General features: G+C 36.0%; 2 protein-coding genes across 2 annotated transcripts in view; one reads left to right on the top strand and one right to left on the bottom strand.

The window, feature by feature from the left end:
- Positions 1-472: 472 nt before the first annotated feature.
- LOC114395948 (probable phosphopantothenoylcysteine decarboxylase) lies at positions 473-3,344 on the bottom strand. The gene is made up of 3 exons (XM_028357816.1): positions 3,178-3,344; positions 1,727-2,093; positions 473-968 (listed from the first exon to the last, which is right to left on the bottom strand). The coding sequence occupies exons 2-3, from the start codon at positions 2,069-2,071 to the stop codon at positions 690-692; spliced, it is 624 nt and encodes a 207-aa protein (XP_028213617.1). The 5' UTR covers positions 2,072-2,093; positions 3,178-3,344; the 3' UTR covers positions 473-689.
- A 3,413-nt stretch (positions 3,345-6,757) lies between these two features.
- LOC114397610 (BEACH domain-containing protein C2-like) overlaps positions 6,758-17,491 on the top strand; it is a 63,239-nt gene continuing 52,505 nt past the window's right edge. The window contains exons 1-3 of the mRNA XM_028359728.1: positions 6,758-6,994; positions 8,147-10,230; positions 11,938-12,725. Coding sequence (XP_028215529.1) covers positions 8,205-10,230; positions 11,938-12,725 — 2,814 coding nt within the window. The 5' untranslated portion in view covers positions 6,758-6,994; positions 8,147-8,204. The remainder of the gene's footprint in view (positions 6,995-8,146; positions 10,231-11,937; positions 12,726-17,491) is intronic.

Here is a 17,491-nt window from a genome sequence, read left to right on the forward strand (position 1 = left end):
ACTTTTCATGTCACCATCATATGTATCATCTTATCTTTCTTTTCCTTTCCTATCTCTGTCTTCTCCCACATGGGTATGTATACTCAAGACTCAAGAGGAGTGTCAAATTGTCTTTTATTCTAAAGAACAAATAAGTACTGAATGGTTTTATCCCCTGCCATCATGAACATTTAGAAATAACTAGTTTATTGCCATGATCTATTAGAATGTGATAAATGCCGAAAATTCCTTTAAAAGGTATCCAAACCATATCCAAGCCTTCTCTCAATGCATTTCCAATGCAAGAATTGAATTTGAATTTTTAACTCTCTGTCCTGTTTTTGTCACGTAGGATTTAAGAATATTAACTAGTTTCCACATATTATTACCAAGTTGTTTAACTACATTGGAGTTGCTTTTACCATCTAGCATCTGTCATTAATGTTCTGTTGGCAATACCCTAGGAAACATAAACGAGACTGCTCAATGAAACTATCATCAAATCAAATATGATCACATTAGATCAACTGGGGAAAGAAGAGGTTCTGAATTTGAATTCCTCTCTAAAAAAACCAACAACTACCATTTGCCGATTAAAAAAAATCAACTAATAAAAGATAAAACAAGGACCCAAGACAAAGGAGGGTCCTGGCTAACCAACAGCCATCCATACTTGCACAATAATGATCAAAATTGCTAAACCTGACCTACTACTTTTTCTGCATCTTTAACACATAAAAAACTCTCACAGTCGAGGAAATGGTTGAAGGTTCAGCCATTGCGCCATGCTCAAAATCCCCACTAGCTGTTGTATGTGTAACAGGAGGGATGAGAGTGATGCCAAGCTCATCAATCTCGGTGCAATGCCGTTCGGTGAAAGGGTTTCTCCATACAATAGAGTTCATGGATGGTGCAACAAACAGTGGCTTGCTGTAGTCCCATGCTCTCACAATACATGTCAGAAGATTGTCACACAACCCTCCAGCTATCTACAACAACATATTTCTAGAGGTCAAAGTCAGAAATAGAAGGAAGAGGCAATTAGTTTGGCAACTGCAAATGATATACTAAGCATAGAAACATGCACGCAGAATTGTACAAGATGTAGACGTCAGATTTGGATCATTTCTCATGTTTAAGTCATATGATATGGCAAAGAGATAGGCAAAATTTTTGTCAATCTTGAGTCCTTCAACTAAAGGAAATGGACTCCCTACATTCATGCATTTGCAAAGTCATGAATCAGTACTATTAGATGAAAATAAGTTCACATATCGGATTCGTATTTTAAGTAGGATGTACAAAATAAAATGAGTCGTTTGATCTTCATTCAATGATTCTAATTGACGTAATACGTGAATGTGTTAAATCTCTGACACCTACAACTAATCATAGCGGAGTCTTTACAACAGAAACAACAAAGTCTTCTCGATTACATAGATCACACGATGTCATTCCTGATCATAGTGAGTCTTTATTTAATATAGAGTGCACTCAGTGCAGTGCCTCTCTCCAACATGAACACATTATATTGCTCAACAATAGAGGAGATCCAAATCCAAGCATGACAATTGAACATTACATGAGGCTTAGGAACATACATGATAGATTATTCATCATAATTCAATTAACAGACAAGTCTTAGACAAGCCAGCTTGTTTAATGCATAGTAGTGTTTTTATGATTTTATCACATGACAATGTAGATAGAAAGAGACAAAACCAGCCAAGTCTGATCAGTTTGTTACCTTGCCAAGAGTATTTGCTGACAATGGAGCAATGACCATTATTTCAGCCCATCTAAGAAGCTCAATATGCATCACAGGATCACCTAGCTTTTTCCATGTAAGCCACTCATGCTTATCACAAAATACAACAACATCCTTGGGAAATGTTTGTTCATCAATAAAACACAAGGATGATTTTGTGACCACCGCCCTTACTTCTGCCCATTCTGCAAAACAACGACAAACATGCCCAAATTTCACAGCACCAACACTTCCACAAGCACCAAGTAGAATCCGAGGCTTCCTTGTAATAGCACACCCTGCCTCAGCTTTTGCCTTTTTACTTGCTGGATCAGAGCAATCCATCGCCAACAGATTTCAACAATATCTATGTCCATATTAATGCAAAGCATTAGAAAATCAACCATCAAAAGCTCATATTCACACGTGCACGGATCAATAACTCTAATCATCATATTCAACATTAGGATTAAGAAGCATATTTATCAAACAATGGAGAGCACATTAGAATACCACAACACCTCTAGATGAAGGGAAACAAAATTCATTTTTGTCGCATAATCATAATCAATTAATCACAAGCTCACAAATATGTAAAAAGCATACACCATTTATCAGGAATGAGAAGAATCGTGAGTCATTTCTGACGAGTTTAGATGAGTGTCCACATTACCAGAATCAACAAATTTACAAATTTTTAAGCATTCAAGATGTCAATCAGAGAGGGAAAGAGAGTCTAGTCATAGGTTTCATACATTTTCAGTGCAGCTTGAAGATCAAGTATTTCTCTCACTTTTGTTTCGACAAAATAAAAGAAAAAAGAAAAACTCAGTAATTGAACATATACAAAGGAAGCATAAGTTTTACTTGTTTTTAGTTTCTACTATCCTATACAAGACAAAAAAAAATCACATATACTACACTGACACACTCAAATCACCTATATATATATATATATATATATATATATACATATATATATATATATATATATATAGAGAGAGAGAGAGAGAGAGAGTTTTGTTGGTAACAATCATTGTGACCATCATGAAACTGGATAACTTAAGAAAGCAGAAATAGCACGGATGAGTTGAGTCCATGACAAACCAAAGAAGATTTGCTTGCACGTAAAAATGAAAAAAAAATGATTCACCATCTGACACCTTTTACCAAATTTTCAGAAACAATAATTCATGATCACAACAAAAAGAGACAGAATTGAATCTGGAAACAGGCGAATTCATTCTCTCATACACACGACACACAACAAAAAGTGCATAACCCCATGATTGAAAATCGAAAACAGATTGGAAACTTCGATCAAAGACTCGATTTTGAAGCTTTGAACGCTGATGGGGTGCTCGAGAATTCACCACCAAATGACACAAAACCAAAGGGAAGGAAAAAAAAAAAAAAACAAAAGAATGAAAGTGAAGAAGAAGTTCCATCACCTTGTGAGTATCTCTGACGATTCACCAATCGCTCTTTGTCTTTACCGCAGCATTGCGAATCAGATTATCAGAAGCAGAACAGAGACATGCCAAGTTCAAGATTTTTGAATTCTCAGAGGAACCTATGAATCGCGCTTGTGTTGTAACATGTGAGAGTCAAACTTTTGTATTTGTTGGACCTTAGCAAGTAATAAACCCAAATTAAGCCCATACTTAAAGAAACATATTATTAAAAAATATATGTTGTTAGCATTTCTTCTTAAAATAATATGTATATATAAAGAAACTTTTATTATTGCATTAGTATAATATAGTTTATACTATTTAATTATAAAACATAATCGAAAATTCAAAAAATTATAATTATCAAATAAATTACTAATAATTCTTTCTGAAAAATGATAACAAAACATTCAAACTCAAAATGTTTAAACTAAATAAAGGATTTAAAATTTAGAAATTTTGAACTACGAAACTCACATTAAGAGCTATTTATGGAAAAGACATTAAGAATTAATTTAATAATTTGTTATTAATAAATGCTCCAATATCTGATTGTTTATAGCAATATATTTATGGAAATTCAAAATTTAAAAATAACTGCAATTATATGCATTAAATAATAAGGTAATAACTGGAATGTTAAATTTTAATAGTAATCGAATGTAAAATTAATTTTATATTGTAATTAATTATAGACCAATATGTAAGATAAATTTATTGAGTTGTATAATAATTAACTTTGAAAGTCTTATAAGCGATTATTAATGATTGAATGACCAACATTAAATTGTTTAAATGTATTGAGATATAATTTCATTTATAATTTGTATTTCTGTAAGGCATAAATATTTGTCCTTGCAAATTTATATATTAATTATTATTCATTTTAATAATATGATGTGAAATTTGTTTTACATTTTTTATGATAATTAATTATAATCATAAAATTTAGATATTAAAATTGACATGTGCAATACATAACTTCTATAATACTTGATAAAATAGCAATGTGTACTGATTATGTCTTTTAGAAATAACAATTTTAATTGGATTGTGAGAATGTAAATAAAAATAACTTAAATATAAAATTAAAGAGTAAAAGGCAAGAATCTTTTTTTGAGTAATTTTTAGGAACATTTTGAAAGCCGTAAAATGGGCAAAACAACAATGGATAAAAGAGTTGGAGTTTATTTCACTAAGTCACTTCCTCATGCAAATAAAGGTCACTCATTTAGTTTAAAACTCAATTATTATCATCAACTTACAAAACTACTCAAATCTCAATCTCTCAAAGAAAAGAATTTAAGTTTCTTAACCAAACTATCAATTCCTTAACTAATTTAATCAAGTGACTTACTTTAAGAATAAGATTTAAAGGATAACTAACAAGCCTTGCTTCATCCTAAACACAAAACTCATTATGTCATCCTTTCCATTTATGAGTTCAAAAATATTTTTCAATGACAATTCAAACCACAACATCAAACAAAGGATGATCAAACCAAAATAAACATCAATGCAAAAAAGAGGACACTTAATAATGAACAATAAACATAGATTAATAATCAAAATATAAACATAAGGATGGTTCAACTATATCAACCCCTAAAATGGGTAAACCTAACTACAAGAAGGAAAGAAGAAAATAGATGAAGAGATTATAAGAAGTGGTAGGGAAGCCATGAAAGGCAAAGGAGAGCTTCCTAACCTCCACCCAAAATCCTAAATAGTTACCCTAACCAAATTTGTCTTTAATTCACATCCTTGGAGATTAAATAGGACCAAAATTGCTGCACTGTCATTTCTACATTATGACTTGCATGCTTAGTCCAACTTTTGCACTAAGTGCACATACAAAAGTAGCACTTGTCTAAGTGACTACACTTGAGTCCAATTCTTTGACAATAGGAACACTTCACTAGCGTGCACCAAGCTTCAATTCTATCCCTAGCAACCTAACAAATTCCCTTTAAATGACCTTGAATTGGGTCCCAACATTAGTTATCTTCTTTCTTCATTTATATTTACACCAAAACAAACTAAAATTACATGAAAAATAAAACATTTAAACTATTTCAATTTATTCAAAACTTAATTATAAATAAGGCTAAATAAGCTTAAATATATTGAAATACTAAGTTAATTGCTTACAAGATTGTCATTAAAATAAAATTTATAAGACAATTATCACATTGCGTAGAAAATCATGGTAAAAATGCATTAATGACATTTTTATTTATGATCCATCTTGTCTCAAATGTCAAAGTCCCAAAACCAAAAATGCTGATTGAGATCAATACTAAAACCAAGAGTTGTAACATATACTAGTAATTTTTAAAAAAAAGATACACTTATTAATAGTAAAACACACATTGGTTCAAAATAAAAATGTCTTGTTGCTACACCAAGACAACATATTACTACTTATGAGAGGTTTGAGGTCTCGTGTCTTAGTGAAGGCAACCCATATATAATCCTCTAAATAACATCATTGTATCAAGTAGGCATTTATACATTGATGCACATATAAAAATTCTCATTAACTTGAGTATCATAGTATCTTTTGCAGAAATCCTCCCATTTTATGTCTTAATTAACCTTACCTAAAAGCCTAACAAATTTAGAAGACCTCTAAACTTATTTTGGTTGGAGCATTCTATTACTACGAATTGTGTTTTTTGAAATACAATCAAGTTGTACTTCATATTTGGTAATCTAAAAATATGAGGAAATAAACAAAAAATAGAATTAGGTAATGTCAGTGAGAAATTCATAGAAAGAAAGAGAGAAAGATGTTGGAGGACGGGTACATAATAGGGAAATGAATGAGGTTAAAGAAGACACAAGCAATGATAGCATTGAGATTTTGAAATTAATAAAAGAAGAAAGGAGTATATGATGACTTTTGAATGAGGGTTGTTGCTTCATGCACCTCCAAATTGCATCTTGTATCCATTTCAAAATTATTTTTTTATACATTTTAGATTGGTTATTTTAGAAGTCAATAAATGAGATATATTTCAAAATGTAACTTTACATTTGGATCGATCATCTCGAAAGCCAAAAAAAGATGCAGAAAACAATAACCTTGAGGGTTATTTTTCCTACACCATTCAAATTTCTTCCACACCCAACATATTTTAAAAAATTTCAACTTTACCCTTTTTACTTCTTCTTCGTCCATTTCTTTTTTCTTTTCTTCATATTGAGTTCAAAACTATTATTAATTTTTTTACATTATTAGATCAAAATTAATTATTACAAAATTTATTATGTAAAATTATATATGAATTAAATATACATTAAAAATTTTAGTGTTATATATAGAGATTAATTATTTTTTAATATAATTGACCTATTAATTCAATTGGTTAAAATATTGTGTTAACATAGCCAAAGTCATAGGTTCAAGAGCTACATGGATAATTAATTTTAAATTATTTCATAAAACATATTTTTAAAATAAAATTCAAAGCAAGCAAACAATAAAACAAAATTGATTTGAACCGGTTGAATGATCCGCTGGCGGTTTGGCCGGACCGGAGCAGACAACGCCATAGTTAAGTAATCGTTAAGAAATGAAAAAATGGGGTAAAACTATTGCAGACAGCAATAATCAATTCAATTACATTACATAGCTGCCTGCAAGCACCAACCTCCTTCTACTCTCTTCTCCTCTTTTTCTCTCTCGCGCCCAATTCACCTTCACCGATTCACTCTCTCTCTCCCCACCTCCTCCCTAATTTCCGTCAAATCCTTGATCGGAACAGACGATCGGAAGCGAACGCCACTCCGTGCCGGAGTCTTCTAGAAGGTACGCTAACTGTAACCACTATTTCATTCTTCTTTGCCTTACGCATATCCGAAGCAGCAATGTCGGTTTCGTTACGATCCGTGCGTTTTTTTTCCTTTGACTTTGCAAGCTTCGATCGAATCGTGCATGAATGCGCGCGGCGTTGCGGAGAGATCTTCTGTTTCTTGATCCGTTCTCGCAATGCGAGGCGATCCGAGTCGATTCGATTGCTTGAGTTCGTCGTCCGAGCAAGATCCGATAGCGTTTTTCGCTAAACGACGACTTTGTCTAGTTGTTTTTTTTCTTACTGTTGCGTTCTCGTTGGTTTGAATTAAACGCAAATGTTTAAGTTAGCAAAATGTTGGAGCGAGTCTCAGTGTCAGTGCTTTTGAGCTTCAACCTGTGCACTTTACTTCATTCAGTTATTGCAAATTTGTTCTCAACTCAAATCTAAGCGAATGAACTACTTGTTTAGCTGCCAGAGGAAGCTTATGAATTTTCTACTAGTGTACTGTAGACTGTTATATGTGAAGATTTGTTTTCGTCATTATAATGATTTGTTGTGTGTTTGGTCAAACTAAAGCTTGTTTTTGTTACTGTTAGTTGCTAGGCTGGACGGTTGGTACCAGAATCGTTGATGAGTTGTCATTGTCAAACATTTAGCTGTTGTTAGTTAAGCGGCCCAATAAATAGTGTGTAACTCATCAAATCACCTTTATTACTTTGTTTAGGTTCATTTTTATGCATATGTATATAGAATAGAGAATATAGACACTCACCTGATCCGGATTCAGTGCAGTCATTTTTGGCCGCATTCATGCATTTTGTGCATTTATAACTGTTGGATGAAGATCGGGCGGTTGAGATTTTGAATGTGTGTTTTGAGTTAATTGACTGAGAAAATATGAGCCGTCTGATCTTAATTTAATGGTTCTGAATTGCTGAATGTGTGAATCATTCATAAGTGAATGCAGGGAATGCAGATCTTAGTATAGACACAAACCCATGGAAACCCTTTCTATTTTCGTTCTGATTGGTTTCTTTCCATAGGGACTGCGGTGTTCATGTTTGATGACTGACATAATGCATGTTCTTTCAAAAGGCTTGCATAGAACTTACTCTTCTTTATATTGTTTTTGTGGTTATTGTAATTTTACTAATTATTACATACAGGTGGATTGGACTTCCATAATTTCAATGAATATTTGTTAGCTTCTTCGAAAATAACTTGATGGAAGACAAGGAAGAACCAAAAGAGATAAAGATATCTGGTAATGAATTAGATACTGATGAAATAATACAGAGTGGTGTAAAACAATTTGTTGAGAGTCCTCATCAGGAAAATGTAAATTCTAGCAGCAGTTTTGGGGTTGAACTTATAGATGAAAAGGAAAACTTGCAAGAACAAGGTATTGATTCTGTAACTACAGTAATGGATGAGGACCAGTTTGAGCCAGTATCTTTGACAGATCAAGACAAGAATGATGAGTATGAGGATTCAAACCGGTCATCTGGTTCTGATAATAAACAGCAATTGTTTGGTGGAAATGCAGAGGATTTTCGATATTCATTTGGGTCAAACTCAATACAGAATGATTCTTCCCCAGTTTCTGACACACATCATGATAATCTTTCTTACAGCCCTGGTTCAGAAGGACATTTTGGTCATACACCCAAGCATTTTTCCTCATCAATTAGTTTTGGTTCCAGTGGATATTCCACTGTTAATTCTCCACCTAAGCCAAGGAATAAACATGAAAAGCCAAATGTGTCTCCAGAATTGCTGCACTTAGTTGATTCTGCTATTATGGGGAAACCTGAAGGTATGGACAAGCTAAAGAATATTGCAAGTGGTGTAGAAATTTTTGAGAGTGGTGAAGAAATGGATAGTGTGCCCTTCTTAATTGTAGATTCACTTCTTGCAACAATGGGTGGTGTTGAAAGTTTTGAAGAGGATGAAGATAATAATCCTCCTAGTGTGATGCTGAATTCCCGGGCTGCCATCGTGGCAGGTGAACTTATTCCTTGGCTTTCTTATGCAGGTGATACTGATGATGTGATGTCACCTAGGACACGGATGGTTAGGGGACTACTTGTGATATTAAGGGCTTGCACTAGAAATCGAGCAATGTGCTCAACAGCTGGCCTGTTAGGAGTATTGTTGAGAACAGCAGAAAAAATTTTCACAGTGGATGTTGGCTTAAATGGGCAAATTAGGTGGGATGGAACTCCTTTGTGCCACTGCATACAATATTTAGCAGGCCATTCTCTCAGCGTGAGTGATCTTTATAGATGGTTTCAAGTCATTACAAAAACACTTACCACAATTTGGGCTCCACAGTTAACACTAGCATTGGAGAAAGCCATAAGTGGAAAGGAGTCAATGGGACCAGCTTGCACCTTTGAGTTTGATGGTGAAAGTTCTGGTTTGCTTGGGCCAGGTGAGAGCCGTTGGCCATTTATCAATGGATATGCTTTTGCAACATGGATCTACATTGAATCATTTGCTGACACATTAAATACAGCTACAGTTGCTGCTGCAATTGCTGCAGCTGCAGCAGCTAGGTCGGGTAAATCGTCAGCTATGTCAGCTGCTGCTGCAGCTAGTGCACTTGCTGGTGAAGGTACAGCACACATGCCGCGACTTTTCAGTTTTTTATCTGGTGATAATCAGGGTATAGAGGCTTATTTCCATGCTCAATTTTTGGTTGTTGAAACTGCTAGTGGAAAGGGAAAGAAATCTTCATTGCATTTTACATATGCTTTCAAACCGCAATGTTGGTACTTCATTGGTCTTGAACATGTAGGCAAGCATGGAATTCTTGGGAAAGCAGAAAGGGAAGTCAGGTTATATGTAGATGGATCTTTATATGAAAGTCGTCCTTTTGAGTTCCCTCGAATTTCAAAACCTCTCGCATTTTGCTGCATAGGAACTAACCCTCCTCCTACTATGGCTGGTTTGCAACGCCGTCGTCGTCAATGCCCTCTGTTTGCTGAGATGGGTCCTGTTTACATCTTCAAGGAACCAATTGGCCCAGAAAGAATGGCATGCCTGGCTTCTAGAGGAGGGGATATAGTGCCTTCTTTTGGTAATGCTGCTGGGCTACCGTGGCTAGCAACAAACGCCTATGCGCAGAGTAAGGCAGAGGAAAGTGTGCTTTTGGATGCAGAAATTGGAGGTTGCCTTCACCTGCTCTATCATCCTAGTTTGCTTAGTGGACGTTTCTGTCCAGATGCTTCACCTTCTGGTGCTTCAGGTTGGATAATTTCTATCTATTCTTTTATGATAATATGTGAATAATGAATTGTTATACACTGCATAAATGCATATTGATTTTTCATGCAGAAAGGCCCCTGATACCTGATAACTAATCTTTGGAAGGTTAGTTTGTGGATTTATATGATGGAAATAAAAAATGTTTTTTACTATATATTGGTTAGTGTTTGTAATTGTAAGCATCACGTTAGTGGTTCTTTCTGTAATCTCTAGCAGTTAAAAATTTTCTATTTGCTTATTACTAGGATGATTTCTACTGTAATTCCAAGTCTTTGATTTTCCTTATCTGATTTTGTTTTTTTTTTTAATCTATATAACTAGTAACTCAACAATTGTTTGTATTTTGGTAGTTGTGAGCAGAACAGTTGGGGACTTGTATTAAGCTCATCTATCCATGCATATAAAGTTGCATTGTTGTTTACAAAAAGATTTACTATGAATATTAATTTTTTTTTTTGCTCAGCAAAAAATATATAATATATTTATAGGCTAGTACCAGTGGTACTGAAAGTACATAGGAATAGATGTGAATCCTGCTTTTCCAGAATATTGGGAAAGAGCTGTAGACACAAAAATGTGTTACAAGAGTCACCCACACCTGCCCCCCTAATTACAGAATCCTTCCTTCAAATTGGAGGACCATATTATTACTGGTCTGTCTGTCATTAAGCTCTGTCTTGTGAAGATATCATGTGTAGTTGTCTATTTAATTGTGTTCTGTTTGTCTCATTCTTTCATTGCTTTTAGTCTTACAACTACACAAATAGATTAGATAAGCTGGTTCTTACTTCTTAGAATTTGAACATAGGGCATAACTCAACCCCACAAAACTGGCTTGTAAAGTGGGGATTGCCCAAGCTTTATAAGCTCTATTTAAGCCATATCTCTAGTCGATGTGGACTAAAAAAACATCATCCTTGAGGCTGCAATTAAGACAGCCCCCAAAGAGGCTGCAACTAAGACGAGCTAGGGTGCCACAATTAAGGTGGCTTTTCAACACACCCCTTCATGCTCTAGGCTACTGGCCTGAAGTGTGGCAATTCAGGTAGCCCAATGGATCTAGGTTAGCCCAACAATGGATCTTGGTTATACTCTGACACCATCTTAGAATTAGGACTTAGGACCTAAGTCAACCCCACAAAATTGGCTTTTAAAGTGAGGGTTACCTAAACTTTATAAGCTTTATTTAAGCCATATCTCCAGTCAATGTGGGATTAAACCCGACCCTTGAGGCTACAATTAAGGCAGCCCCCAAAGACACTGCAACTGAGGTGGGCTAGGAGTGATCACAATTAAGGTGGCTTTCCAACATTGTTAAATTTCAGCACCATGCCTTTTTTTTTCTGTACTTAAAATATCTTCTTATTTCTTAACAGTCCTCTGTCATAGACCTATTCCTGTGATCAACGATTGTTGGAGCTTTTCTTTTATTACTAGTGTTTAATTACGGAACAACCAACTGTTTGTTGGATCTCAGATGCATAACCAACTGTTTGTTGGATCTCAGATGCATTGGTCTTGGGAAGTATTATTTGTAATAGCATTTCTGTATTTAAAGTATATATCTGTAAGTTTTTAAATGTATATTTACCGTCACTGCAATATAAAATTCTTTTTATGCATTAAGTTGTAAATAATTTTCTGTATCATTTTCTTGTCTTCTTATGGTTCCTTTATCATGATTCAGGAATGCATCGACGTCCAGCTGAGGTTCTTGGGCAAGTCCATGTTGCTGCACGAATGCGACCTGTGGATGCTTTGTGGGCATTGGCCTATGGTGGTCCCTTGTCTTTACTTCCCTTGACAATAAGCAATGTACATGAGGGTACACTGGAACCTCAGCAAGAGAATTTACCTTTGTCTTCGGCCACTGTTTCTCTTGCTGCCCCAATATTTAGAATTATATCCACAGCTATTCAACATCCAGGGAACAATGAAGAGCTGGCTCGTGGCAGAGGGCCAGAGGTTCTATCAAAGATTTTGAATTATCTTCTCCAAACTCTATCTTTGCTTGATGTTAGAAAGCATGATGGTGTAAGAGATGAGGAACTTGTTGCTGCTGTTGTATCCCTTTGTCAATCTCAGAAGATCAACCATGCACTTAAAGTGCAACTCTTCACTACACTGCTGTTAGATTTACAAATTTGGAGTTTGTGTAGTTATGGCATACAAAAGAAGCTTTTATCATCACTTGCAGATATGGTTTTCACCGAGTCAATGGTAATGCGAGATGCTAATGCCATTCAGATGCTTCTTGATGGCTGCAGAAGATGTTATTGGACTGTTCCTGAAATTGGTTCGTTGAATACTGTTTCTCTAACTGGGGCTACACGTCCAGTAGGTGAAATCAATGCTTTGGTTGATGAGCTCTTGGTGGTAGTTGAACTTCTCATAGTGGCAGCACCTCCTTCATTGGCCTCAAATGATGTCCGATGTTTACTTGGATTCATGGTTGACTGTCCACAACCTAATCAGGTAAAGCAGTAACATTAAAGTGTCTTTTGCTTTTCTTTTGTGTCAGTAATAAGAAGGCATTGTCAGGCAGGACGCTACTACACACAGACATAAGAGCTCAGTCAATGCTATTAAATGCATTTGCTTATAAAAGAATTTCCCAGTATACTTTCTGTGGTTCTTATATGGCTTCTGGTTGCATGATTACTTGTTTGATGTTGTCAACTGAGTTTTTGAATTATTAAAAGTTTGTCACTTAGAACACAGTAAGTATTTCTTTATTGTGTGATAGGTGCTAATTTCATCTGACATTCAGCTAGGGGTTTTGTTCTTTTATGGAGTTCCTCTAGGTTGGGGGCTTTGGAAGTGTATTCCATTTCCATGTTTGGGAGTTGTGGAGGGGATAAATGTCCTGGGCCTGATGGCCTTAACTTCAATTTTATTAAGGAATTCTGGGATGTGCTGAATCCAGAGTTTAGAAGATTTGTGGACGAGTTCTATGCTCATGGTACCTTTCCTAGAGGCACCAATGCTTCCTTTGTGTCTTTAATTCCCAAAATGTCTCAACCACAGTCCCTAAATGATTACAGGCCTATATCCTTGATAGGCTGCATGTATAAACTGATAGCTAAGCTTCTATCTAATAGATTAAGGTCTGTTATGGATGACCTCATTGATGAAAAACAGTCAGCTTTCATCAAAGGAAGACATATCCTTCATGGTGTCTTGATCCTTAATGAGGTGGTGGAGGAAGCAATGAGAAGCAACAAGCCAGTAATGATTTTCAAGGTGAACTTTGAAAAGGCCTATGACTCCGTGTCTTGGTCCTTCTTGGATTATATGTTGCTTAGATTGGGTTTCTGCCAAAAGTGGAGAGGATGGATATCAGCTTGTCTTCATTCAGCAACCATATCAGTTTTGATTAATGGTAGCCCATCTAAGGAGTTCAACCCCTCTAGAGGTTTGAGGCAAGGAGATCCTTTAGCTCCCTTGCTCTTCAACATAATTGGGGAAGGACTCATTGGTATGATGAGGGAAGCAGTTAAAAAAAATCTCTATAGAAGCTTTCTAGTTGGAAAGAAGAAGGAACCTATTAATATACTGCAGTATGCACTTGGGTATTCTAATATTCCAGTTTCCTTTGGTTAATTCGAGTGGGTTAGCCTTTTAGATGGGTTAGCTTGGGTTTTAACAGGGCAGCACCAGAGGTGCTTTGTATCATCAATTTCCAGTACCACTTGTACTGTTTTTGACTATATTAATACATATATATTATTTGCCTTCCAAAAAAAAAAAAAAAATATACTGCAGTATGCTGATGATACTGTTTTTGTGGGTGAGGTTGATTGGCAGAATGTTCATACTGTAAAGGCCCTACTTAGAGGCTTTGAATTGACTTCTGGATTGAAGATTAACTTTGCTAAAAGTCAATTCGGGATAATAGGAGGTGGAGCTAACTGGGGTTTGGAAGCAGCTAATACCCTGAATTGCAGGCAAATGAACTACCCTTTTCACTATTTAGGCATTCCTATTGGTGCCAATCCTTCCAGTCTGCTGGTTTGGGAGCCTCTCATCACTAAATTCAAAGCAAAATTATCAAAATGGGCCCAGAAAGACATATCCATGGGGGGGAAGGTCACACTTATTAATTCTGTTCTCAATGCCCTTCCAATCTATCTTCTGTCCTTTTTCAGGATTCCCCAAAGCATTGTTCAAAAATTAATTTCCTTACAAAGGAAATTTCTATGGGGAGGAGACAATACTCATAATAAAATTCCTTGGGTGAAATGGGCTGATATTTGTCTGCCCAAGAATGAGGGGGGATTGGGTATAAAAGATATTTCGAAATTCAATGTAGCCTTGATGGGTAGATGGATATGGGCTTTTGCAGCTGGTCAGTAGTAGCTTTGGGTAAGAGTTCTAACCTCTAAATATGGTGGATGGCCTGAGTTCCAGCATGATACAGTCAAGAGGGGTTTTTCTCACTGGTGGAGGGATCTTAGGAAGCTATTTCACCGGTCAGATCACAATATCTTCAAGCACCACTTGAGTTGGAAGGTTGGATGTGGGGAAAGAATCAAATTCTGGACAGACAAGTGGCTAGGGGAAGACTATACCCTTGAGCAGAAATATAATCAGCTTTTTTTGATTAGTAGGCAGCAAAATTCTCTCATCTCAGACATGGGTGAATTTAATCATGATAGCTGGGAGTGGAACCTTAGATGGAGAAGAAACTTATTTGATCACAAAAGTGATTTAGCTGTGCAGTTTATGGAAGAAATCTGCTCTGTCCCTATACAGCGATATATCAAAGACTCTATGCTGTGGTTGGCTGAACCCCATGGCCAATATACCACTAAAACAGCATATAGCTTGTGTATTAACCCCAGTACAACAAGTGCAGATGGGAACATTTATAAGACAATTTGGAAGTTGAAAATCCCCCCTCGGGCAGTGGTGTTCTGTTGGAGGCTTCTTAAAAATAGACTTCCCACCAAGGCCAATCTTTTGAGGAGAAATATCAGTATGCAGGAAGACATCTGCCCTTTGTGTGGAAGTGTTCAGGAGGATGTGGGTCACTTATTTTTCAATTGTACCTTGACAAGAGGTTTGTGGTGGGAAGCTATGAGTTGGATCCGGGTTGTAGGCCCCCTTCCAATGACACCGAAGTGCCATTTCATTCAATTTTGTGAAGGATTTGGGGAACCTAAGAATCATAAAACAAGGTGTGGGTGGTGGATTGCCCTAACTAGCTCTATATGGCAACATAGGAACCAGCTGATCTTCCAAGGAAAACCTTTTGATCCCTATAAAGTCATGGACCATGCAATCTTTTTAGTTTGGTCCTGGATGAAGGCTAAAGAAAAAGACTTCACCTGTAGTCTCAACCACTGGTCTTCCAATATAATGACTTCCTTTGTTTAGGGTGTCTTCATATTGTAATTAGGTTGGGTGGTTTTTGGAGGGCAGCACTTATGTGCTTTGTAATCTCTTTTCAGTACCTCTGGTAATACTTTGATTTTATAATATATATATATATATATTTTTTTTTTTTGCCTTCCAAAAAAAAAAAAATTTCCATGTTTGAGCGGGTTCTTTTCTTATTATCTTTGCATATTCTTATTATTGTATAAAAAGAGCCCATGCAATACTCATGTGGCATGGTTAGATTTTCGCCTTGTCACATGGCAATGTTATGGTGGCAAGCCAATATTCCTTCATAATAGTATGGCAAATGATGTTGCTGCTTATGGCATAACCATGGTAACACACACAGACACCTACTTACCAAATATACAAAAAAAATTGTTGTTTTTTTTTATCAGCAAAGATAAATATATATATAAATCTGAGTACCAGAGGTACAAAGGATACAAGTTTAGTAGACACCATACATTTGGTTCCAATTATCAGACTTAATGTAGTCTTGATAGAAACCAATATCTGGATACAAAGATGAGTCTAATTTCTACTGTTATTCTATTGTGCTATCCTCAGCTAATAATTAATAAACAAAAGGGGTTATTCCCATTGGTGGAGGGACATTAGAAATCTGTATCATCAGTCGGACCACAGTATCTTTAAAAACAACTTGACTTGGAAGGCTGGGTGTGGGGAAAATATTAAATTCTGGACAGATAAGTGGCTAGGGGAAGATTATACGCTTCAGCAGAAATATAATCAGCTTTTCCTGATAAGTAGACAGCAAAAGGCCCTCATTTCAAATATAGGTCATTTTAATCATGATAGTTGGAGGTGGGATATGAGGTGGAGGAGGAATTTATTTGATCATGAAAGTCATTTAGCTGTGCAGTTTATGGAGGAGATCTGCTCTGTTCCTATTCAGAGACAGGTTAAAGACACTATGTTGTGGTTGGCTGAACCTAATGGACAGTACACCACTAAGTCAACTTATAGATTATGCATGAACACCAGCTCCTCAAGTCTAGATGGGAAGATATTTAAGACAATTTGGCAGCTGAAAATCCCCCCTCGGGCAGTGGTCTTCTGTTGGAGACTTCTTAAAAATAGGCTCCCCACCAAGGATAATCTCTTAAGAAGAAATGTCATTACCCAGGAAGCTAATTGTCCTTTGTGTGGATGTGTGCAGGAGGATGTGGGTCATCTTTTTTTCAGCTGTAATCTGACAAAAGGCCTGTGGTGGGAATCCATGAGCTGGATCAGGGTAATAGGTCCCCTTCCAATTACTCCAGTTTGCCATTTTTCTCAATTTTGTGATGGCTTCGGGGAAGTTGTGAATCATAGTACAAGGTGTGGGTGGTGGATTGCCTTAACTAGCTCTATATGGCAGCATAGGAATCAATTGATTTTTCAAGGAAAACCTTTTGATCCTTATAAAGTCATGGACCATGCTATCTTTTTAGCTTGGTCATGGTTAAAGGCTAATGACAGAGACTTTAATACTAGCTTCAACCATTGGTCTTCCAATATAACGAATTTTGTTGCCTAGACTGGTTTGGGCTTGTATATTTTGGTTGTATTACTTTGGATTGTTATTTTGGAGGGTAGCACTTTGGTGCCTTGTAACTTCTATCCCTGGTACCACTGGTACTGGATTTATATATTAATAATATATATATTTTCTGCCTTCCAAAAAAAAAAAAACAAACCCTGTTCTAAGATTACTAGACCAGTGGTTATAAGGAGTTGCAAAATCCTTCTCCAAACTTCTAAGCCATGTCCAGAGTAGGAAAACTGCGTCATCCATCACTTTGTTGCCATTGAAGGTTTCATTAGAAAAGATTATCTTGTTCCTTTGTTGCCAT

Source organism: Glycine soja, chromosome 18 (assembly GCF_004193775.1).
Source record: "Glycine soja cultivar W05 chromosome 18, ASM419377v2, whole genome shotgun sequence".
Taxonomy (NCBI): Eukaryota; Viridiplantae; Streptophyta; class Magnoliopsida; order Fabales; family Fabaceae; genus Glycine; species Glycine soja.